The 24,706-nt window shown below is 33.3% G+C and overlaps 1 protein-coding gene across 1 annotated transcript in view; it reads left to right on the top strand.

Annotated features, from left to right (window-relative positions):
- The window catches only part of LOC106456934 (nuclear valosin-containing protein-like), a 95,748-nt gene that overhangs the window by 9,761 nt on the left and 61,281 nt on the right, over nt 1–24,706 (top strand). The window contains exons 2-6 of the mRNA XM_022382739.1: nt 6,405–6,528; nt 11,420–11,535; nt 16,353–16,562; nt 18,945–19,023; nt 20,241–20,305. Coding sequence (XP_022238447.1) covers nt 6,405–6,528; nt 11,420–11,535; nt 16,353–16,562; nt 18,945–19,023; nt 20,241–20,305 — 594 coding nt within the window. The remainder of the gene's footprint in view (nt 1–6,404; nt 6,529–11,419; nt 11,536–16,352; nt 16,563–18,944; nt 19,024–20,240; nt 20,306–24,706) is intronic.

The following is a 24,706-nucleotide window of genomic DNA, read 5'->3' as shown; positions in this document are numbered from 1 at the left end:
TTTTTACTCACCTTTAGATGACTGACTGAGCTGAAGAGACAAAACATCCACTTCTACAGCCTGATCAGAAGAAAATGATGGCCGATCAGACCTTCTTGCGCGTGGGCTCTCCATAGCGAGGCAGAGCGTGCTCTACAGACGCGTGTGGTGTCGTCTGCTGCTCGCGCCTCAAGCGATCGATGATGGTTCTACCACTTAAGAACAAGCAAGGGGTTTATAGGAAATAGAGACGGGTTGTTTTTTCGTTGAGTGAAAAACGGTATCATTAAGCCTTCTTTCACTTAAGCCAAGAAGAAATTAATAGTGGAAAATCTGAGGTTAAAGCTTAGAAGTGCAAGAAAAAATATTGAATAACAATAATATGTTTTTAATAATAACATTATTTTCCCCATGTTTTTAACGACAAGAAAAAAAGTATAAATGCAGAACCAAATATATATATTAATAAAAGAACACAAAACATATACAATTTACATACTAATGGTAACATCTATTTGATGCTAAATGATTACGTCTCATTAGTATAGAGAACATCAGTTTATCAACTACTTTTGAGAAAGATGTGGTTATTTGAACATAAGAGAGAGAAAACGTGCGTTGTATCACAGTTCAGGTCTACACGTTGTAGTTAACTTTCATAGCTAGAGTATCTAGAAGAATCGACACGTGCACTAACGCCGAATGTAGTCCACGCAGAATGTTTAGAAGCCAACCCCTCTCCCCCGGGATACTGCAGTATACCAAGTCACCATCCATTTAATTTCGCATGCGAGTTAAAGTTTATTTATTTCAGAATTTCGTGCGAAGCTCCATAAAGGCTATCTGTGAATAGCTATCCCTAATTTTTGAACTGATAGGTCAGGTTATACCTTGTTTTGCTTTCGGAATAACCGTCAGTAACATAGGTAGCGGTGTGCAATGAGAGGGATGACCTTACAGAATCTTGTATATAATGCTATGCTCTCTTATTTGCAGCAAGTTCTTCAGAAGTAAGTCTTGGGATGCTCTTGTCTGATCAAATTGTGGGATTTGGCTATACTCCCATAGTGAACCTACGACCCCAAAGTGCAAAACGCGTTTATGCGCTGTAGGTTATGTCTCAAAGTGGTTGAACTTCGTATAGCATCAAAAGAACCCGTAAGCACTTGGTTCAGATATGGTTAAAAAGCCATATGCTGACTGGATCTTTTGTAGCAATGCCACAGCAAATTGATACGCACACACGAGGTTTCGGTTTCAGTTTTGTCCCGCATTAGAACTTCTGACCATGCTTAGAGTTTCTAAAATAATCGAAAATAAATGTTTTCCGATTGTTCTCTCGATTTCATCATGCTACAGTCACTATAGTAATTGAGTACTATCTTGTTCCTATTGTAATATCAACCTACGTCTTTCAATATTTCTTAATTTTACCACTAAGTACCCAGTTTATAATTGTCAACTAAGCATTAAGTATCCTCCCAAGTGTTAGTTTAATTCCAATACCTTTTTATATTAAAATCAGTTAAAAAGTCAGATTTCTCAATGAATATTGTTATCAAGAGCATGTACTGGCCTTTATTTTCATTATCACACTGTAAGACAGTACCGTGCCGTTTGATATTTTGCATATTCTTTAAAAAATATCATTTTTTGTGTATTTTCTTTTTTCAATCATGATTGCTACTCAACATTGAAGTACTGTTTTGATAATCAAATTCTCGAAGTAAAAATTGCACTAGGCCTAATACAAGCTGTGGAGAACGCATTTGTTCATTGAATTTCGCGTAAGCTATTTGAGGAGTATTCGCGATATCTGTCCCTAATTTTGAAGTGATAGACTAGATGGGGGGCAGTTATTTAATATCACCCACCGCCAACTCACGTCAGACAGAGTAGTGAAATTTGACCATCATTCTTATAACGCGCACACGGCCCCAAAGTGCGGAGAACGCTTTGTTTTGTTCTTTTGGCAGTAACGTGACAAGTATCACAGAACCTAAGATTCATAGTGTGACACGCTAAGCGTTGGTTTGTTTTTGAATTTCGCGCAAAGCTACACAAGGGCTATCTGCGCTAGCCGTCCCTAATTTAGCAGTGTAAGACTAGAGGGAAGGCAGTTAGTCATCACCACTCACTGCCAACTCTTGGGCTACTCTTTTACCAACGAATAGTGGGATTGACCGTCACATTATAACGCCCCCACGGCTGAAAGGACGAGCATGTTTGGTGGGAGAGGGATTCGAACCCGCGACCCTCAGATTGGGAGTCGCATGCCTTAACCACCTGGCCATGCCGGGCCGTAAGCGTTGGTCCTCTTTGAGAAAGTTACACTAATTCGGACAGTGTTTGACTCTGTACGGGTAGATGATTCAAAATTAATATTTAATGTTTAATTCAAAAAAGTCAGATAAATTTTAGTGAATAAAGAAAGTGTGTTCTAGTGTTTAGCCTTTTATATTCAGATACTTTTTAGCACTTTGTTTCAAAATGTTCGCGCAAACTCGCACAAAGGGCTACCTGCGCATAGCCATCCCAATTTTTGAATTGATGGACTATAGACCAAAGGAAAGGTAACTAGTCAACAGCATTCGCCGCCCAACGTCTGGGGTACTCTTATCTGGCTGATTAGCGAGATTTATAGCGCACCCACGACCCAAAAGTACAGAGCAGGTTTTTGCGGCAACGGGGCAGTTCGGGCACGATAACCACATGGCTACGCCCAACCCTCTAGCTTTTAGACATTTAGCGGCCCTGTACTGTAAGCTTATTATTAATAGTCAAGTTCAATCAAACAAACAAAAATCAATATAGAATAAACAAATATTAACTGAAAATGTATATTAAGTAATTGATAGCAATTAAAAATTATAGAAATGCAGAACAGTTGCTCTGAAACACATTAAGAAAATTATTTTTTAAGTAACGTTTCGGCCTATACCAGGGCTTTAGTATTATAAACCAACGAAATAAGCGCTGCACAAGAAGTTTGTTTGTTTTTTGGAATTTCGCGCAAAGCTACACGAGGGCTATCTGCGCTAGCCGTCCCTAATTTAGCAGTGTAAGACTAGAGGGAAGGCAACTAGTCATCACCACTCACCGCCAACTCTTTTATCAACGAATAGTGGGATTGACCGTCACATTATAACGCCTCCACGGCTGAAAGGGCGAGCATGTTTGGTGTGACGAGGCTTCGAACCCGCGACCCTCCGAGTCGAGTGCCCTAACCATCTGACCATGCCGGGCCTTGGTGAAAGCAAATCTATTCTGTAAATGATTGAACATGTAACTGTAGCTATTCATCTACAGAGGCGAAATTAGAATGTTCTAGATTTGAGATAGTTGGTTTAATCAAACATGCCTATAACAATCCAATTTGCCTATCTATTAGTAAGTAAAAACAACATTATTATATGCTTGTTAGTACGTTTCGCACTTTCTAATCGTGCTTAGCGTAGGTTGAGATGTGAGCGTCTAAGCTCAGACGCCTAGTTTCTTTAGTGTTTCTCCATCATTATTCGTTATATTTCTATAACAACAGCTAAATGCTTCGCAATTTTGCTTATTTCTGTCACTTCTTTTTCGTGAACGTCTGCATGAAAGAGACAATATCTTAGGTCAATATCCACTTAACCTTTTTTATTATCGGGAAATATATTTAACATTTTATCTATAAAAAACAAATATTTACATATGTTTATGGTATATTTAAAGGGAGAACTAAGTGATGTCTAAATGCTTATAGTTAAAAAAAATGACGTTTTTGTATACACTTGTTGCCATACATCGTTGTTTAAGCATCTATTTTGAACATACAAGATTTGATAGTAAGGGGAAGATACTATATGTTTACCACACCTTTAATCGGAAATTAAAAAATTTCAAAATTATGTAGTGCTTCATACTTTTTCTTTTGGACACCGACAGTCGCCCAAATGAGTTACTGTGGTATTTTCAGGTAAAACCTTTTTTCCGACAATTATGATATAGGTAAACCCACAAAAAACAACAGATCCGATCAAGAAATGATGGGAATATTCTGTGTTTGATAACTCTACTGAGTTTCTTTAAGTTTGAAATAGCGATATAAATAAACATACAAACAGACGATACAGTACGCATACTTGCGCAGACGCAATCACAGTCTCGAGATATACTTCCATCCAACCAAACACAATGATTAATCTAGCTGATAAGGGAAAAATTGTGTACTTTGCAATAAACTTCGTAAACATGTACAAAGAATGTAAATTCAGATATAGTGCCATGCCAGATTTTGCTTGTGATAGCCATTTTTTCAAAATGGCGAGCTTTTTCAGAATAATACATCATATCTCGGAAACTAAAACTATTAATAGGCCTAGAACCTCCTCTTCGGTGTCTATACACAAGTTTTCGGGGTCGTTGAGTTCATTCGACAATCTGCTAGTAGAAATAGCCCACCAAAGCACGCCTGAATTCGACAGATGAAATTCCCATTTTTATTTCAATCTTTGGGTTTTATATTTAAAAAAAAATGTATTATGGAAATTGAAAGAGCATACTTGAATAACCAAAACAGGTATTTATACAATTACGCATTTAACTATTTAAATTAATAATAAAAAAAATTATAAAAATTAAAAACTTATTTTTTCGTTTTTATATGTACCGTATTTTTCGGTGTATAAGACGCACTTTTTTTTACCCCTAAATTTGATGTCAAAATCTGCTTGCGTCTTATACACTTTTTTTTATTATTTAGGGAGCATTATAAATAGTTATGTTTTTAAAAGAAAAAAACAACAACTATTGTTATAAATAACACATTCAATTGAACTAAGCTGTGCATGCCTATTTAAATATATTTACACATGGCTTGTGTATATCGTATATATATATACATATATATTATTCATACCTTCGGTATATAGGACGCAAGCAGATTTTGACATCAAATTTTGGGTAAAAAAAGTGCGTCTTATTCACCGAAAAATACGGTAAGTTACAATGCAAGTTAAGGCAACTAAAAGTTTTAGTTACATGCAGAAACAATTTGGTAATACCAAAATTCATCAATATCATGTGTAATCAAAAAGAAAGATGTAAAAGTTATCTCCTGGAAAAAAACTAAACTAAAATTATTAAAGATCAAGATACAAAAGAAAAGAAGTGAAATCTCCAAACTAGAAACTACTGTCTATAGAAGTCATCTCCAATATGTTAGAGAAGATCCTGAATTTCAGGAAGATTTCAGCAGTCTTTGGTATGAGAATTATTGTTGGAGCAAAAGTGAAAAGGAAAAGAACAGTATAGTAAGCAATTGGATATTAAGTTTAAATCTTTATTTACACATAAGAAAAAGGAAACTTCTGAAGTACTACCAGTATGCAACCCAAAAGCTACTAATAAGTCTTATGTCAACCTTACAAACATGCAATTAATGCAGTAACTCCATATATTCTACCTATTAAAGATGTGGTAACTAGTATTGAATCTAATGTTGAACAAAGATAGTAAAATTAAAACTATTGTTAGATATCAATACCAAGATATAATGTTGAATCAAAATATTAAAATGAATAGTAATTTGATGAAAGAAGAAAAAATAGCTTTACAGTTCTTAAAGAATAACAATAATATTGTTGTTACACAAGATGACAAAGGAGGAAGTACAGTGGTGTTGAACAAATGGGATTGCATTTCTAGTGTAGATCAGTTGCTAAATGATGGTTTGTAAGTTTCCTTTAGAAGGGATCCTATAACAAAATTTCACAACTTTATAAAAAACAGATGTTGACCAATGTATAACTTTGACACCAGAACAACAACAAAAAAAAGTCTGATTCCTTCCAATTTTTTCTACCCTGTCTTTATGCTTTACCTAAGATTCATAATCTTAACAATAGTTTTTGACCTATTGTATCCAGTTTCGGCATCTCATCTCAGTATGTTGCAAAGTATATTCCTCAATGGTTTTTTTATTTGAACAATAAGAATAAATATACTATTAAAATTTCTGCTGAATTTGTTGAAAAAAGTTAAAATATTAAATTTTGTTCAGTAAAATGAATAATTTTTTTGTTAAATAGAGATGAAGGGTTATTTGATGATAATGCACAGTTTTGGAAAGAAATAAAATTTTATTGTACATTTTAAATGTTGCATTAATATTTATCAGTGCAATAACATTTCACATACATAAAAAAAGCTTATTTTATATCTATTTGAAGACTTCTATTGTGAACAGTAACTTTTATTAACAACCTGTCTTAATCAGTATTAGTTGTGTTATTTTGTGACTGATAACCTGTGTCAACTAGTAATCTAGAAGAGTGACAATGGTTAAGATAATATTAAAAATATACAAGTAAAACTTTATGGTTTATAAGATATATTTGTTACTTTCAAAATGGCTAAAACTTCCTTATTTTGCTTTTTTCTAGTTTCTTGAAAATAAGACACACAAAACACCAGTTGATGTTGAATTTGTTGCAGATGAACTTCAACAAGTGTATCCAGAGTATAGGAGAAAAAAAAGAAATGCATTCAGATTGGAAGTATCAAAAGGTATTTAGAATCATTTTAATGTGATAATGACAATAAACAAATTGAATTCAGACACAGAAATGCTATTTTCCTCAGGCATCTGGCTATGATATTTGCATGCTACTAGCCTTGAGCTAACTCCCACCTAAATTCATGATGACATCATTATGCTACAAAATACCTCTACCAGTAGGAGGATGATACAACTTCTATGCCACAGTAACTTCCCCTATGCACTTACACTCATGATAATTTCATTCTTTTCCTCAGCATTGCCTAAAATGGATATGTTTTAAATTTATTATTCAATAATGTGAGATTTGCAAAAGTATCCAACACTTGAATTTTGTTCAAGTTTAACTCTTTCCCTATTGTCTCGGTGGATTACAATGATCACATTACAGTGACTATCAGTTTCCGTACTATAACTATTAACAACTTTTAACTTGTTTTGTGTATTTTCATGACATTTTTCAAGCTTTTAGTAAACATTACAATACATTTGTAGTAAAAAAATCAAACTGTACCAATACCATGGTTGGTACCCCCTTGCCACCCACATGACCATGCTTCTCAGTTGGAGTGAGGTGCATCTCTAACTGTGTACATGGCTTCATGCATGTGAACTCTCAAGGGACATTCACTCTACATCTACATACTCGAACTTCTCGCTGTTCATTGGGCATGTTCCCCACTCCAACAATTCCAGTCTTTTCAGGATGGTATCTGTTGCAGGACTCTCTGCTTCTGAGGTCTGGACTTGCTGTTTGGATTATTTCCCATCAAGTAAATTTTTTTATATTACATTTACTGGAGGCTCTGAATCTAGTAACAGGCCAAACAAAATTTTACCCTTGGTGTGATCTATCCATCTTCAGGTTTTTCATTAGGTTTTCTCTTAGTTCTACACACCCCTTCTCAGTCCATTCAGCATTTTTCTTTGCACCACAATTCCTTTCTTCTGGTCTCCTGTTTCTCATTCTTCGGCTCTGGCAGTTCTTGCTCTCAGCTGTATCTCATTTTGCCTTTTTGTTCTTGTCTCTCCTCCTCTTCATCACCTCCCTAGTGTCCTCATATTGATATATGACACTCCTTGTCTGGTCCTATTTGTGACACTTCTTTGGCCTACTCATACATAGTTCCCTCTGCTTTGTCAAGTGATGTTCCAGCCCTCTCTTCCACTACCACCATCCCCCTCTCTCTCTTGATCTGACCTTTTATCATTTTTAACTCATTGGTGTTGCCCCTTCATCTTTGCATGTGGGATTTGTCCATTGCCCTCAGGATTGGACTCTCCATTCATGCATCCTTCTTATCCTGTTCCAGTCTACCTTAAACTTTTTCTGTCAATCAATGGCAGTGGTGGGTTGTTTTTCGTTAGTCCATCTGCCACTCCCTTCTACCTGGCCATTTTATTATGGCTCACCTTTCTCACTTGGCTAATTGGAGTGCCAGTCTCCACCATTATTGATTATCAGGCAGCTTTGTCAACCATTTTACACTTTTTCTTTACTACCATATGGTCATTCTTTGCACTTCCTTCAGTAAAAGATCTTTCTGGGTGATGGTTTGATGGGAATCTTGTCACTTCTCCGCATCTACCCAACGTGAATTCCACCCTTTTCTTCGAATGGAGCACAAGATACACTTGCTACTTACCAATTCCTAGCTGTTGGGGTGGTGAACCATGTAGAATCTTCACTGGTTGGGCTTTGTGCAGTATTGTGAGAAGGGGGACAGTGGTGACACTGTCAGTGTAGTACGGGCCACCCCTCACAAGCATATCACATAACTAATGTAACCTCCTCCTACAGCCAGAGTCTGTTCAGTGGAGTTAAGACAAGCACATATTGTATGGTCTGATTGTGCTATAATCACACTTACAGATATTGACTCACCAAGTGCTTGTGTGCAGGTGTTCAGTTGGTCACCATCACATTCTGCTCATCCTGGCAACACTTCAGGCTCTTTTGCCTCTCCCTTCTTTTTTACCAGGCAAAGACCCTGGTCGAGACAAGATGTGGACTCCCACAGGCGTGCCCTTATAGAGCCCATGTCATCGGGTGTTATACTCCATGGGCTTTACATTTGTACACTTTCTGAACGGAATTCATCTAGGTTTTAAAATTTTGCACCAGCCCCTCCTCCTCTTCAGCATGGGATTCTAGAATTTCTGTGTTCATATCTGAGTAATTGTCTCTAAAGTTAACATTTTCCTAATCTGAAAATGTATTTCCAATAATTACTCACCTCCCACCTGTCCTTCCCACTTCCGTACACATTTTTTTCTTACCTTGTCAAAGACTGAATTTATCATGAGTGCAATTGCATAGGGGGAGATACTGTGCATGGATGTTGTGTTGCCCTCCTATTGGCAAAGAGTTTTTGTCACATGATGACATTATCATGCACCATCACAGTTCATGTTAAACTTGTAAATTTAGGTGGGAGTTAGTTCAAGGCTAGTGGCATGCAAATCTCATAGGCAGATGCACAATGAAGGTAGCTAAACTGTGTAAAGAGGTGAATATCTATGAGATATACATTTTTAGATTGGGAAAATGTTAAATTTTAAAGAACTGTTACTTTTTAGAACTTTGTTAACCCTAGATTAAAATCAGGCAACTTACCTCTGAAATATTTTAAGCATTTTCTTGTTGTGTCATTCTAGCTGTCACTACCTCATGACTTGTAGTTCTGAATATCCTTGGTGCATTGCATTAGGTGCATCACCTTACCCAAAGTTCTCCAACCTGACATGTCACAAGCACCAGAAAAAAACTACCATAAGCCCTGCTTTCCCAACATAAACCAGAGTTTTCTTGTTGATAGTTGTACTGTAAACTTTGTGCCTTTGTTTGCTCAGTTCAAGAATTCAAAATTCACCGTTAACTCTTACATTAACACTTTTATTAATGCAGAGATTTCTACATTTTCAAACTTTTGAGGCTTTTTTCCCACAGTCTTCTTCTGATGTGCATTGAGATCCTATGAATGTGTTATTATCTCTCATCGACCAGTGTATTTGTGTTGTTAATGTTTTATGTTGTTGTAATTGTAGAATTTTAAATGCATGTGGATATTCAATTTGTGGGACACCCACCTTCTTTTCCCCTTATCTTTTGCTCAGGTCTATTCACTTTCATTGGCTAAAAGTATGATTTGTCTGCTAGTCCTAATCATAAGGAGGCTTCTGCTCATATTACTTCACTTTTTCTCAGACATGTATTATTTAAATATTGAACCAACTTCTGTGCATTTAACAGGGTTGTCATCTACAACACATTTATCTTCACAAGTTCTGGAACTGCAGTTTATCTAGGGGGATCTTATTTGTGGTCTTTCATGTTTTTTTATTCCTATATGCTATGATTTGTGATTTGTCTCATTCTGAGGTTATTATTATTCAGTTCAGGTATTGGCTATCAGCTACTCTCATTAAGTTGATTCTTTTAATCAGGATCAATTTTCATTTTGAAGTTTTTGCTGTCTACAGCTCTCACTTATTTAGTATCTGTTACCACTATTTCCACTACTTTTACTTGTTCCTTTCACCACAATTGAGGTGCCAAGCACAAAAGTAAGTGAAGTGACTATAGTCAAACTGCTCAATGACTTTAGTTCTGGACATGCTCTCCATCTGGGCTGCTGCAGGGTCATTTTGATTAATTTATGGATTTGTGAGATCCTTGAATTTGGCAGATTCTTTAGCTAGTTTTTTTCATTTACTTTCATTATCTCCCTCTTCTTTCTTTTCACATTGTATCCATTCTGCTTCTGATTCATTTTGCCTACATATTTTGGATCAGGGAATTCAGAAATGATATTTACCTCCCTGCATCACTTAGAGCTATTAACTCATGCACAACTGCCTTGAAATTTCCTGCACATGACAAAGACTTAAACAGTGTTCTACCCCTACACGTGTCTACATGTATTGCATCAATCTATGACATAATTATTGTAATGCTGTAGCCCTACACCAATAGGAAGGCAAAACAGCCTCCATACTCAGTAATCCCTGTGAGCTATCACATGATCATAGGCTCATTCTTGACAAGGGGAACAAAAGAAGTGGGGAGGTGGTGCAGAAAGGTAAGTATTTATCTAAAATACATTTTCAGGTAAGCAGAATGTTAGCTTCTGAAACATTAGTAATTTCAATGTACCATTTTATTAACTTTACTACATGTACTTTTGTTGGATTGATGTTAATCTATTATTCATATTTTTTTATATGTTAAACTAAAGTAATATTGATTAATTAAAGCTGAAATAAACCCAAGTCAGATAAACATGTAAAGAGTGTCTCATGGACCAAACAGAATTTAGTCTTTGTAGTTTTGTTTTTCTCATATTTTGTTGTGAATTAAAAAAAACATTTGGAGAGTAGTTTATGAATGAGAAAAAAAATTGTACTTCATTAGGAAACTGCAATGTGATATAGAACTGTATGTTAGGAATTTACTGTACCTTCACTTGTGCCTGTATCAGGCATCTGGTGAGAATATTTCTAATGACCAACATACAATGTACGTATGTGAAGTGTTTTTTATAATATCATAACAAGACTTCTCGATCAACACAGTAATAAAGTAGTTGCTTCTTCTTTTAAAAAAAACTATTACTTTTATTCTTTCTCTGATAGTGTTTCCTAAAAAGTAAAATTATTGAATGAGTAAATAAGGGATCAATCCAAATAAAGGTAAAAATATTACTAATGTTATTAACAGACATTCACTGTATGTGTGAGTAATTTTATAGAGTGATAATAAGTAGCATTAAGTAGATATAACTAACCATTTTCTTGTCTTAAAATATGTGTAGACTGTTTTGTTTTTACTTTCAGTGTCTCATTCTAAGTTTACACTGGTGTCATTCCACACTCTAAAACACATTTTTTGATGCATAGCTCTTAAAAGTCTACAGAAATCTTCAGGAGTCATGGATGATGAAAGAGGTGGCAGTGGAAATCAGGAAGAAAATTGTAATTTTTCTGATGATAGTGAAAACTATTCTCCTTATGAAGTAAGTAATAAAAATCTTTTTACTCTAGTCCAACTTTTTTGTTCTGTATTTATTATTACTTCTTTATTTTATTATGATAATTATTTGATTCCAATCATATTTCCACTCACACAATAGCATTTCTTGATCTTCCATTGCCCTCTAATGCATTGATAAGAAAATTTACTTGCTTGGCATGCTAGCCATTATACCCCATAAGGTCGAACTGCTCATTTATCATACATATAGCATATAACAACCCCTTCACCAATAGGAGCACAACACACTCTCCTAAAGCAGCTGGCTTCCTCAATACTATTTACATGAACCTCACTTTCTTGATTGGCACAATACAAGTTAGACATGTTTCTCACTTGCTTTCAGTTTTCAATAATTTTTTTTTCTGTTATTTTGGACTTTATTCATATTTGTTTTTTTTTTAAATAAGTTTGTTTTGCTCATTCTTGCATTCTGGTGTGTTCCTGACTTTAATTACCATTTTTACATAAATTCTTGTGAACTATGAATTTACAGTTTACCGTAATTACCACCATGGCTCCTGATGTTACTGGGGACACACAAGCTTCTGTTACCCAGTCCTTGGGATCAACATTGTTTGCTGAGGAAGTACAAGCCTTGGTTTGTCAGGAGTTTACTTCTTCAAAACAACCAGTGCTTCTTCAGGCTGATGAGAATGTTCAGGACAAGGATGATTTAGACAACCTTTTTCCTGCTTCTTCTTTTGCCACATGACCACGTCCTGTTCCTTTGGAAGAGGTTCGACCTTCTAGTCATTTCATCCAATTAATTACACAGGTTGATCACATTTTTAATGTTTCTCCTGTTTCCTATGATGCATTTCCTTCCGTTTGGTGTGAGACCCATAACTGTAACTATTTGGGGTTTCCCACTTCAACTGACATTGAGGCTCATGCAGTTTTTATCACAGTTAAGTTCGGAGTTTAGTATGCCTTGACCCCTTCGAGTTTCTGACCAACACCCTCAGCCTTTCCTCACTCTTGAAATCCTTATTTGGATTCCCAACAATTAGATCTACTGTTACCCCTATAGGGTTTTAATTCTGAGGCTTCTGTATCATTTTCACAGGTACAAATTTTGAGGGTTTGTCATACACTTACTAACATCATGTGTTACCACTCCTCTTTGCACTTTATGTACAAGGCCTTTAGACCTTCTCCTGACGATTTTTCATAGGACCTCAGATCCTTTCTGTGATCGACTTTGGTGAGGCTCTCTTCATCAGCCCTTTCCCTAATTACTTGGCTGCTTTGTTGTCGGGACTTGTTGGGGAGAGATGTGCTGCTTTCAGGTGACTTAAAGACGACTTCATTTTTGTGTGACCCTATATTTGGGGCCATCCTGATTCTTTGAAATCCCATGTTGATGTAGTCAAGTTGCTTACTTCCCTATTGTCCCTTGCTAATTGTTTATTACAACCTTCCTCCTCCACAGCTCCTGAATCTATTCCTGTTTCCTGTCCTCCCACTTCCACGTTTCTTCCTTTACTCACATCAGGATGTCAGACTAAAACGAATAAGTGAGAAACTTTGATGTAAAGGATAGAATTATTTTTGATAGCTCTTTCTAAATGTGTGGAGTTCTGATATAGACTGGTGATGCTTTTTCCAAAACAAGACAAACATAACAGCAAAGCATAGTAAAACAAATTCAAAATACATGCACAAAAAAGACACCAACATAAAATTTGTTCTTTTGACTTTATGTATTCTTTTAAGAATATTTTAATTTTTTTATACTGTATGCAACAAAAAGAGACAATTATTTATTAGGGCTTTAACTGTAAGTTGCAATATATTTCATGTGTTTCAGTAATCACAACATAAAAATAACAAATCAATTTTCTGACCCTGTTCTTTCAAAAAAAGAAGTACCATATTTTCATGCAAATAACTCAAGGGCTATGTGTTAAATTATTTTTAAAAAATGTTAACTGTGGGGTATACTCATGTGCGGGTAATACAGTATTGTTGTTTTTAAGACTGAAATTACCAATTTTCTATTCCGAATATTTGTTTATGTTGTTCTTGTTCAACACATAGAGTGTTTCATAAATCTGTGATATAACCAAGCCTTCAGATCTTCTTCCAAAGTTGGCCACTTTGTACATCCACCCTTCATGGCTTATTTAGTTTTTGGTATTTCTTTTGACCTTAGCTGTTGCTTCCACTACTCGCACAGATTTTTCATCCACTTCAAACACATTACCAGCATCTCTGTTGCTGTGTTCTTTCGCATACTGAGAAACTTTCAATTTGAATTTGGTGGTGTAACTTTTACGGTTTCTCTTCCTAGTATTGACAGCAGACATTCTACAGCAGTAATTTTTATAGCATTTTATAATAATCTGAACGAATTTGTTATGTTAAATTCAACAGCCAACATGGTGAATTTAATTGAATGGAGAAGGCATAGAAAATACTGATTAAAACCTCAATAACTCCTGTATGTGTATACAGTCAGTAGTTGTAGATTGAATAAAGTTTATTTTTGAGGAATTACTAAATGATGAATAAGAAATAAATTAATCAACTGTATATGTATGTTGATTTGTTGTTTCATTTTGAATTTAAGATGATAATGATGATGACAGTTATTGTTATTATTAAGAAGAAGAAGAATACATAAGGTGGTGCATATTTTTTGATGAAATTATTTTTTGTGAATCAAAAACCATGCCAAATCTGCATATTACTTATTTGCTGTATTTTTCACAATAGAGTTATGTTTACTTTCATAAGATGGAGGAGTAGAGACTAAGGTGGTATTTAATAGTAAATGGCACGTACTGTTGGATAGTGAAGTAATCCATCACTGTTAAAAGAAAGGCTTGATGTTTTAAAAGGTCATGAAAACACTGGAAAGTTTCAAATGTGTTAATGTTTGGTTTTACACATGTAGGTAGTATTAATAAAACACTAGGAATTTTACTGAATCTAGCAGACAGTCTTCTTAGAAGAAATTATATTAATGGTTTCACATAACTCATGAAATAAAAAATATATGCAAAAATCAACAAGTAGGTTAGCTCTGTAGGATGTATCACTTATTGAAATTACTTTTGATTAAAAGTTGGTAAGAAATTCATTATTGTTCTGTTATTGGTGAATTCTTGTTTTTCCAGTCAAATCAGAATTATTTTGGAGCACAGTTTAGATTTTTCATAATTTCAAGAGTCAATTGTAACCTAATATAAATTAAAAGGAGATATAACATATTTCTGTACTTGAACATATTAACTGTTGATGCTATTCTTATACCTGAGCTTAGCATGATACAAACCAGTTGTATGATGGTAGAAATTATAATGTATTAAAATGCACCTTGAGTCTATAGAAGTATGTGTATTTATACATACATACATATATATATATATATATATATTTGACTGTATATACTATTTATAGTTTAAATAGTTTAATATTAAGCAGAAGAAAGCATGCCTTTGTTTTTATTGCACGGAAAATAATATTATATGGTTTGCAGACATGTAAATTTCAGACATGGTAAATTTTGATATAATACACATAATTATAAATCAATTGTGAATTTTTCCTTCTGACTACAAAATGCAATTTCAGTGAAGAAAAGTAAAAATTATGAAAATATTGATCAACCCCAAATGGTTTGCCTTTTTCATGCCGCATGCAGGTAACAAAAAGATGTGGCATGAAAATAAATGTAACTTCTACGAAAAGGTTTTAGTAGCTATATTTATTCTAATCAAATTTAACAAAATGACAAACTAAACAGCAATAATGCTTATGAACATTTTCATGTCAAAAATTGGGAAGAGTACCTTTGTATACTTAGAAATTAGAATTTAGGCTTATAATTTTCAAGGAAATGATGCTTTTTTTTAAGTCATATAATATTTTGAACAGTTGTCTTTCTGTGCTAAAATTAGTTGTTTTAATTCAGCAGTACGTTCTGAACTGAAAAAATTGGTCAACTTTCAGTTTCAACTCGTCTTCAGAGTTCTGACATGTTCACAAACGAGATTTATTTCACTGGTTTTTGGAAATGAAATTAAAAAACATATATACATATCGGACATATTTATGTGCTACTAATACTAATAAAAATATATGCAGGAAACCCAAATATAGTATCAGTAAAATGTTATACAGGTTCTTTTGCTAGACATTTTTCTATATAACACTACTAATAGTATCAGGAGGATAAAGTGCAAAGTATTCTGTGTCAAAATAAACATTATGACCCTAACAACAGATTTTAAATACCTGAAGTATTATTGGCATAAAACTATGGTGAAATAATTAAATATTTTTTAATAGTATGAACTGATAGAGATCATGAAAAGTACTGAAATAAGTAGGTAGCAGAAAATCATATTCAAGTTATGCTGTTTTAAGTTGAACTAAACTTAAGGAAGAAGAAAATATATATGTAGAGATAAATAGGCATATATATTGTTTTGAAAATGATATGTTGGATTAGGAACTTAATTAAACCAAAAATTAGTGTATTCAGCTCCTGTATTAGATATCTTTTATTGTTTGTAAATGATATAAACATAGGAGTAATTTTTGTAACCTGTGAAGAAAAGGAAATGTGATTAAATTATATTGGTTTGAACTACTGAAAGAGAAGTTTTACAGTTTAAAACATAGAATGGAATTTATTTTAAACATAACACTGATTTTGCATGACTTTTTTCACGTGTGCTCATTCTATTATTTTAAGTTTTTTTTTAATACTAAGAAGTAATCATCATGATTTCAGTGTAGTTTTTCCTTTTAAGATGTAACCTTGATAAGAGTATTTTTAATTTACAGGACACCAATATGGTAAACACTTCAATGCGAGACTTATATAAAAAGTCTAGTGCAAAACAAATAGAAAACTTAAAATCTGAGAGTTTTGTTGAGGTATCCAAAACTGTGAAGGAAACTATTGTAACTTCTGCACCTGCTTCCAAAAACATAAGCCAAATAAGAAATACCAATGATGGTAGGAATAACAAAGCTGTACCATCCATTAAAGAGGTAAGAAATAAAAAACGTTTTGTGTTCTTAGAGATCAAACAATATTCCAGTGGGGAAATTATTCATTTTATTAAGTAAAAAGGAATATTTTAATTGTTTGTACAGGTATCTGATAAACGAATATACAAAGCTATGAACACGTGAAGTTTGTCACAATATATTTTAAGATAACACATTATTTTCTAGAACTGATATATATATATGTTTTCAGTACTTTTTATATTCTATTATACAAAATAAATTTTAATTTGTTTCTTGAATTACTTTTCACATTTTATTAATATAACTGAAAATCATTTAAGATGCTGTTTTGAATATTACATATTATTAACTTGTAGATGGTTTAATTAACTTGCACAATCTGTTAAAAATACTTAGTATAGTTAAACTTTTTTAAATTAAACAAATTTGTAAGTAGTATTGCATTTTTTCAAGTGTAATGTAATCATCAATAATGTTATTGACACTAAAGTATCTAATCTCTTTAAGTTTACATAATTTATATGTTGCTGTAATTCTGAACTTTTTTATTGCACTTTTTTGTTGAAATGCCATGTTCACCACCTTATAGTTAGCAGCTGGCGACTTAAATTTTATTGCTGGATCTTAATAGAAAATAAAACTACTAAGTGTTCACCAATTTACCAAAAGAAAATTATTTCAACATATGAACCAAAAAAGTTATTAAATAATTAAAAAAATTCTTGCATTCAATTGTTTATGGAATTTAAAAAATGTGAAGAGGGTTTGTCAAAAAGTTAAGCAAAAAAAACTTAAAGATAAAACTAATCCATAATGGACAAATCAGATAAATACAGTGGTAGGCATAAAAAAGAAAGAAAAATCCAAGCACAAAATTTTCAGATATTGGCCCCCTTTTCATTTTGAATTAGTTTTATATATATCGTTGTATTGTTAAGCCTCATCAGGTTTGTGAACACCATACACAGTTAAATATTTTAAGTATTTTTTACATAGAATTAATGTAACTTGCAAAAAGAAATCAATATAGATGTGTAAAGTTGCAAACATTGCTCTTAGTGTGTTAGCCAGCATTTCTTAGGCTCCAGTTCACACTTTTCACTCGGTTTATTACAGTTACAAATTCCATGGCATTCAGAATTCTGATAAAAAAAAAGATAAGTACGAATATTAGCTATCTGACTGAAAAACTTTTAGTCTTTTTGAATCACCAGTGAATCATTTATACATCCATTCTTACCAGTATTATTTCAAGTAACTTTTTCTTTTGTCAATTAAATCATCTAGTGATATTTCAAAAACAAATCCAAGTTAATGGTACATCGTTTCATTTTGAAATAATTTCAAAACAAAAAGGTGTAAGAAAGAGTATATAAATTTTGCTTGAAAATGAATAGAAATTATCTTTCAAATGTATATAATCCTCAAAAATCTGAATACTACAATACTTATTGCTTACTACATTAGCCAGAAACTCTGAAATCGAGCAAGCATTTTTTGTAGTCTGAAAATAATTTTCATGATTCTTTTACATATCCAGCAGGTCAGCATCAATGCTTCTCTACCGTAAAGAGCAAAAAGTTAAATTTAATATCTGAAAATGAGTATTGAACAAGATAGTAATAATGTTTTATAAATATGACATTTCTCTATAAAATATTCTTACTGTTTTTTTCCTAGACTTTTTACCACAGTTTTTAAGTTAACCTTTACTCTTCAGAAAAGTTGAATACTTACCAGAAGGCTAAAACTCTTATCCAAGTCCAGTTATATATAATTCTTTCTCATCAGTCTGTATTCCTTCCATCTATTATAATAATACTAAGTTTTTTTTTTTGTCTTTAAAAAGCATGTGCACCTTACTGCCTAAATATGCATGCACATGCACTTCATTTCAGTGTAAGTAAACAAAAGGCAGATGTAAATAAACTGTAGTAGATATTTTTTACAACAACATATTAAATGCTTGTCAAAGTTTTAGAAAGGTATAATGTTAGGTCATCCAGTACTATTATAAGTTTATTTATTGATAGTATTAAGTATGGTAAAGCTTAGCTTGAACTAATCTAAAGCAAAAAACATACACAAGTTATAGTGTTAATTCATCTCTCTATTGAATGTAGGCCATATTTAATAAAGGCTTAACTAATGTTAGGGCTAAGACAAGTGTACTTATAGATTTCGGTGTCTGTGATTAGAATTCTTTTGTATTTTCTACAAATCCTGTATATGAAGAAGTACTTTTGCCATAAAGATACTAATTTGACTGCAAGTATTTTGCAAGTCTCTGCTAGTACAAAAGAAATATATTGCATTTTTTACTGCTGTTTAATAGTGATAGTAATTCACTGTCAACCCCTTTTAAATTTTAACAAAAGAATATCACATATTTTTTTCAAGCAATCTAATCAAACTAAACTGAAGACTGAAAATAACTTGAAAACTCCATCAGAGAAGAGAAAAGATGGCAAGAAAAAAGGTAAAAGAATCTTTAGAAGTACAGTCATAAAGAAAAAAAATCTGAATATTCCTGAAACATTTAACAGAATTTGCTTTTTTGTCCAAAAGTTGGTGAAAAAGTTTTTATAGATATTGGTTGGCTTCCTAAATGATAAATACATTGTAAAAATTATGTTTTTTCAATGTTATATAGTAGAAAGATGATAATTTTTACATAAAGCTTAGTCATAAGTAATTGTATTACAAATTTTTAAATAACATCAATATACAACAGCTATTTTCATATGTATAACACTTTCACATTGAAGATTCTAGTCTAGTATTTGACATTTTTTCAAATGCTATAACTTAATGAGTCAAAGAAGTCCATTTAAAAGGTTTGCTTCTTTTATTGATATAGTAAATAAATGTGCAGTTAAGATTTAGTTATGCTAGCTTTTTTTGTTTGGCCAATTATATTTCAGTCACCTTTTTTGTGAGGTGTGTATGATTGTTTGCACTGTTGAAACTAGGTTTTATAAGTAAAATGTAATTTTCAGTTGGTGATATACTAGTTTCTCTCAGGAATTAAATTTTTTCACAAAAAATAAACAATTTTGGGTAAATGAATGTGTATTTGTGTTTAATGTCAGAACAAGCATAAAACGTAACTGAAATACAAGATGGTAAAACTATTATTTTGAAATACACAAACTTGTTAAGAAATATAATCAAGTAATAAAATTTGTTTTGTAACTAAAATTGTAAGTATTTTATTCTTATACAGTGAGATTAACAGCACCATTTGTTATCCAAAATTATACATGGAAATATAGAAGTTTAACAAATGAATCCCTAATTTAATTTACAAGTATTTAAAGTACCTATTAGTACTTTTAGAACTGAATAATATGCTAATAAATTAGCTTTATCAATAAAACATAAAATATAGAATTAGATAGTCGTAAAAGTTAATTCACTGAGATTCATAAAACATATTATTAAGAGAAACCTTTTTACAGAAAACAAAATTGTTTGATAGTTAAGAATGTACTCACAAATAAATTAACCCTATACACTCAGTTTACTTACTTTGATTGAAGATGAGAAAACTTCTGGCTTGTGATTTAATGATGTAAAATGTAGAATCATATAACTTTTTTTACTGTTTCTCATATAAATTTGAAAATATTTATTTACTTGTAATTTTTTTACATAGATATTTCTATGACTTTTAATTTTTTTATATATTTTCAGACATCCCCTTATTAGAGTCATCTGTTAAATTTGCAGATATAGGTGGTGCAGAAAAAACTTTACATGTAAGCAGAATTTCATTTTTTGGACAACAGTGAATAGGGCTTAGTGAAGTTGATAAAAATTATAATTTAAGTAGACATATTTTTATGTACTTATTATTTTAATATTGTATATTAGAAAGTGTTTATATAAAATAAATTCAGGGAGATTTAAGATCATCCTGTTCAGAAAACTCTTAGGTAGCTTATCAGTAATTCCAGTGTTGTCGATATTAAAATAAATATTGGATGACAGATAGGGCTTCATATTTATTTATTTTTAGTTTTTAAACAGTTTCCCTGCTAAATAATTCAGAAGAATAAGTTAATAGTATCAACACTACATATTCTTCACGTGTTACTTTTATCAAGAGTAAAATGACTTGCTTGAAAATATAGTTATAAAGGGTAGAGTAAGTTATAATAAAATTATTTTAAAGTCGTGACAACAGCAACCAATATAATGTTGGAGTGAAATGTTTAGAATTAAAAATACTTTTCACTAGTAATTTCTTCACTTTCTTTTTTTCAACAAATTTACTTCAATGCTCAAAATGTGTATAATTCTCAATATTTAAACATTTAATGTAAAAGTGTAACTGCTACTTTAGAAAACATCTACCCTAACTTCATGTCCATTTCTTAAATTATTTACTTTTTAGAAAGATAACCGACTTGATCCTAAAGTTCAGGTTCAATAAAATGTGGAAAATTTAAATATCTTTTTTAATCATATCTATTTTTCCTTTTTAAAGTCCCCCAGTTACAATCTCAGTCATTTTGAGCACTCCTTTGTCAAAGACGCTTATTTTCCTTTGATACATTTTATATTTTATACCACAGCTAAGATGTGCTAAACAATTGTACAGAAATCTTCATTGAAGTATGAGAATGTATACTTTCCATTTTTGAAACTTCTTTTAGGTTATAGAGTTTACTTACTCAGATTTTAATATTTTTTAAATTTTATTATTCAAGTAAATGGGTTTATGATATATTGTAGATCCATGAGACACATTAATTCCAAAACATACCTCTGCTGATACTACAGCTATTTCTATATCTCCAGGGTTTCTACTCTTTGCCTATCTAAGCATTAAAAATGCTTGCTTCAGTCTTTTATACCACATTCGAATGCCTTGGCAAATTCTAATTTGCTAATTTCTCCACCATCTTCAATGCACCCTCTATCTAGATACTGTATATAAGCACCTCATTCAGATAATGTTATCACTTTTTCTTGACAAAGCATTCGGTACGGGTTTCTATAAACAGGAGTGTTGTGTTTTTTCACAGTTTACATTGCAACTATGAACTCGGTTTTTATTACTATAGTTATAGCTTCATATATTTATAAATTACTTTAATTAAAAAACAAAAAAGAACACGTACCAATGGGTAAGAATTCTCGAGTTAACGTTTCTATTATAGAGGCAATTCAGACCTCTCCTCTTACACCTCTGGACTGGGAGTGTCTCTCTGGGGGGTTCTGACGTGACTTTTACACATGATTCTAATCAGCTAGGGAGAATATAGACTCGTTTTTTTTCTGGCTCCTTCTTTTACTAGGTCATTCTTAGTCAGATAGTTTCTCGGGTTTGTGAGGTTTTGGGGGACTCTCCTATTGCATTTGACTCTAATCCTTCCTTCTTGACAACAAGGATGGCAAGTGACTACTTGGTTTTTTCTCCTTTTCCTGATATTGTTGTTAATGCTGAGAGATTTGCTGCTCAGTTACTCTATGGGATATCTATGCTTTGTCCCCCATGTTATGGTTTTCTGGCTGGTTTGTTGTTGGGATTTATTGGGTAGAGACTGTTTTAAAAAGTGTTCATTTACCATCTTCTGCCCTAAAGAGAGTTACAGGATACTCCTTTTTCCTCATCCCATGTTGTTTGCCAGAGTTCCAGGGATGTTAGAATCAAGATTTGATTCAGTTTGTTTACATTCTTCTTTATCGTCATTGGTGCTAAATCAGGAATGTCAGCTCTTAGTGTTCTCGACCCTCTCCTTTGGTTCCCATACTAGAGTCCGTCTGTATTCTCGAGGATTTTCAGCTCGGACGAACCATCGACAACAGCGTCAGTATCTATCCTGTGGGCAGGGGAGCAGTAGGACCACATTTACATCATTTTCTGGGCATATGAAATTCTTTCACCAGGGATCTATGAGTATTCCATGTTCTGAATTCAGAATTGGTCACTCAATTTACATCACTTCCACCTTTATCTGCACAACTTGTTGCCTTGTCACCTCCAACATATTCGCAACGAGTGGAGCTTAGTTCCCAGGCGATAAGAGAGCTGTTAGTCAAAAGTGCAGTAGTAGATGATTGATCCAGTTCTTCCAGGATTTTATTCCCATTTAATTATGGTGCTCAAGAAGACAGGAGATTGGTATCAAATTATCGATCTGTCTCTACTCAACTAATTTCAGATCCTCTTCGATTTATTATCGAATCCTTTCTCAACCTACGATGGCACTTTGCTCCAGGGCTATGGATGACCAAGTTCGATGTTACCAATGCTTATCTTCATATTCCCATAGCGGAATCTTCCCGGAGGTTTCTCAGATTTATGCACAATAGTCAGGTTCTGCAGTTCAGGGCTCTACCTTTTGGTCTTGCATCAGCACCTTATGTCTTCTGCAGAGTTGTTTGAGCCTTTTCTCATCATCTACATTTCTTGGACCTGTAGCTACATCATCATATAGAGGAGTGGATTCTTTTGGTATCTTCCTGTCAAATAGATGAAGGACACTTTCAGATTTTTCTTTCAGAAAACACAAAAGCAAGCTTCTGTGTCAGACTGGAGAAATCTATTTTGTCACCAATGCAATATATCATCCATCTCGTAAGTCATGTTCAACCAACCACTATCAGGCTTCAAACCATGGAAAGATCCCTCAAGCTTTTACTTATGTCTCCTTCTCTTAACTACACAGAGGGTTCTCTCTCTATTGGGGATGTGGGCATCCCTCGAGCCTCTCATTTCTTTGGGATGAACTTGTACGAGGTCCGTTCAGTGATCACTGCACGATTAAAGAATCGTGTTTTCTGATCCTTTAGATCGTCTTGTCTCATTACTCAGGAGCAACATCGTCAATTGCAGATGGTGGTTGGATTTGAACAACACAACTATTGGGGTACCATTCCACCACCTTGTCCCGAGATCCATCTGTTCCCAGATACATCTCTTCAGGGATGGGGAGCTTATCTTCAAGGTCAGGAGTTTCAGTATATTTGGATGGAAATCAAGTCTACCCTCTCAAACGCCTTGCAATACACCAGGCAATGGTACAAGATCTGTGTCTCTTGAAGGGAAAAAATTTGTCATGTTACATTCCGAAAATTCCATGGTGGTATCTCAGATTTCTAGTCAGAGAAGCACACATTCTCGATACCTTGTTTTTGTACCTTGGATGTTCTCTACTGGGCTCATTCCTATTGTATCTGTCGTGTTTCAGGAGTGATCAATTTAATTGCAGATCACTTGTCTCAATCCAACCAGATTCTTCCAACAGAATGGATGATACATCACAAGGTTTTTCAATGGATTTATCTCAGTTTTGGTCTCTAATACCTCATCCTCAACATCAGGGTTTAACTTTTACAGTTTCTGTGTATTTAACTAAATCTCTCCATAGGCCAACCATAGCCATTTATCAACGGAAATGGAATACTTATCATCAGTGGTGTTTTAAAAGGAATTTCAACCTTCTTCATCCTAAAATATCTACCATATCCTGTTTTATGACTTGGGTATTTGAGAGGGGTCTTGCTTCACTTACAGTTGCTTTATATACTGCATTCTTATCCAATATTTTTAGGTATTCCAATTATCAGAAGGTTTTTTGAATCCTCAGTACTATCAGTTCTACTCAAAACCCTTTGTATTGTTTGACCCAAATGACCTTTTCAATTACCAAATTCGGATTTTACAGTTGTTTTACATGCTTTGTCTCATCCTCCTTTTGAGTCCTTAGTTTTGTGTTATTTCTTTCACTTTTCTCTTAAATTGTATTATTTATAGTTATTGGTTTGTGGATGTCATTGGTTGAAGTTGTTTGCAATTCCTGTGCTTCTAACTCTTCATCATTCCACATTTGTCCTGTTTTACCCTAATAGGTTCTTTCTGTCCAAGACTCTGAAAGCTAGGAAAGGGGAAAGATACTCAATCTGTTTGCCAAACATTCCGCACCTTTATGACTGCTCCAATCTGAACTTTTTTGTTATGTCCTGTTAGGGCCCTCAAGTGTTAGGTAGATCGTACTAACTCATTTCGAGGTAGTAGGAATCATTTGTTCCTTCATTGGAATCTTTCTTTTTCCCATTACTACCCCCCCATTACCCAAATGAGGTGGTTTCATAAGTTTATTCCCATGGCCTATAATAGATTCCCATTACAGGAGAGGAATCTTTACATG

The sequence above is a fragment of the Limulus polyphemus genome, unplaced genomic scaffold (assembly GCF_000517525.1).
Source record: "Limulus polyphemus unplaced genomic scaffold, Limulus_polyphemus-2.1.2 Scaffold273, whole genome shotgun sequence".
Taxonomy (NCBI): Eukaryota; Metazoa; Arthropoda; class Merostomata; order Xiphosura; family Limulidae; genus Limulus; species Limulus polyphemus.
Note: the sequence above shows the minus strand (reverse complement) of the source record. Positions and strands in the feature narration are given on the sequence as shown.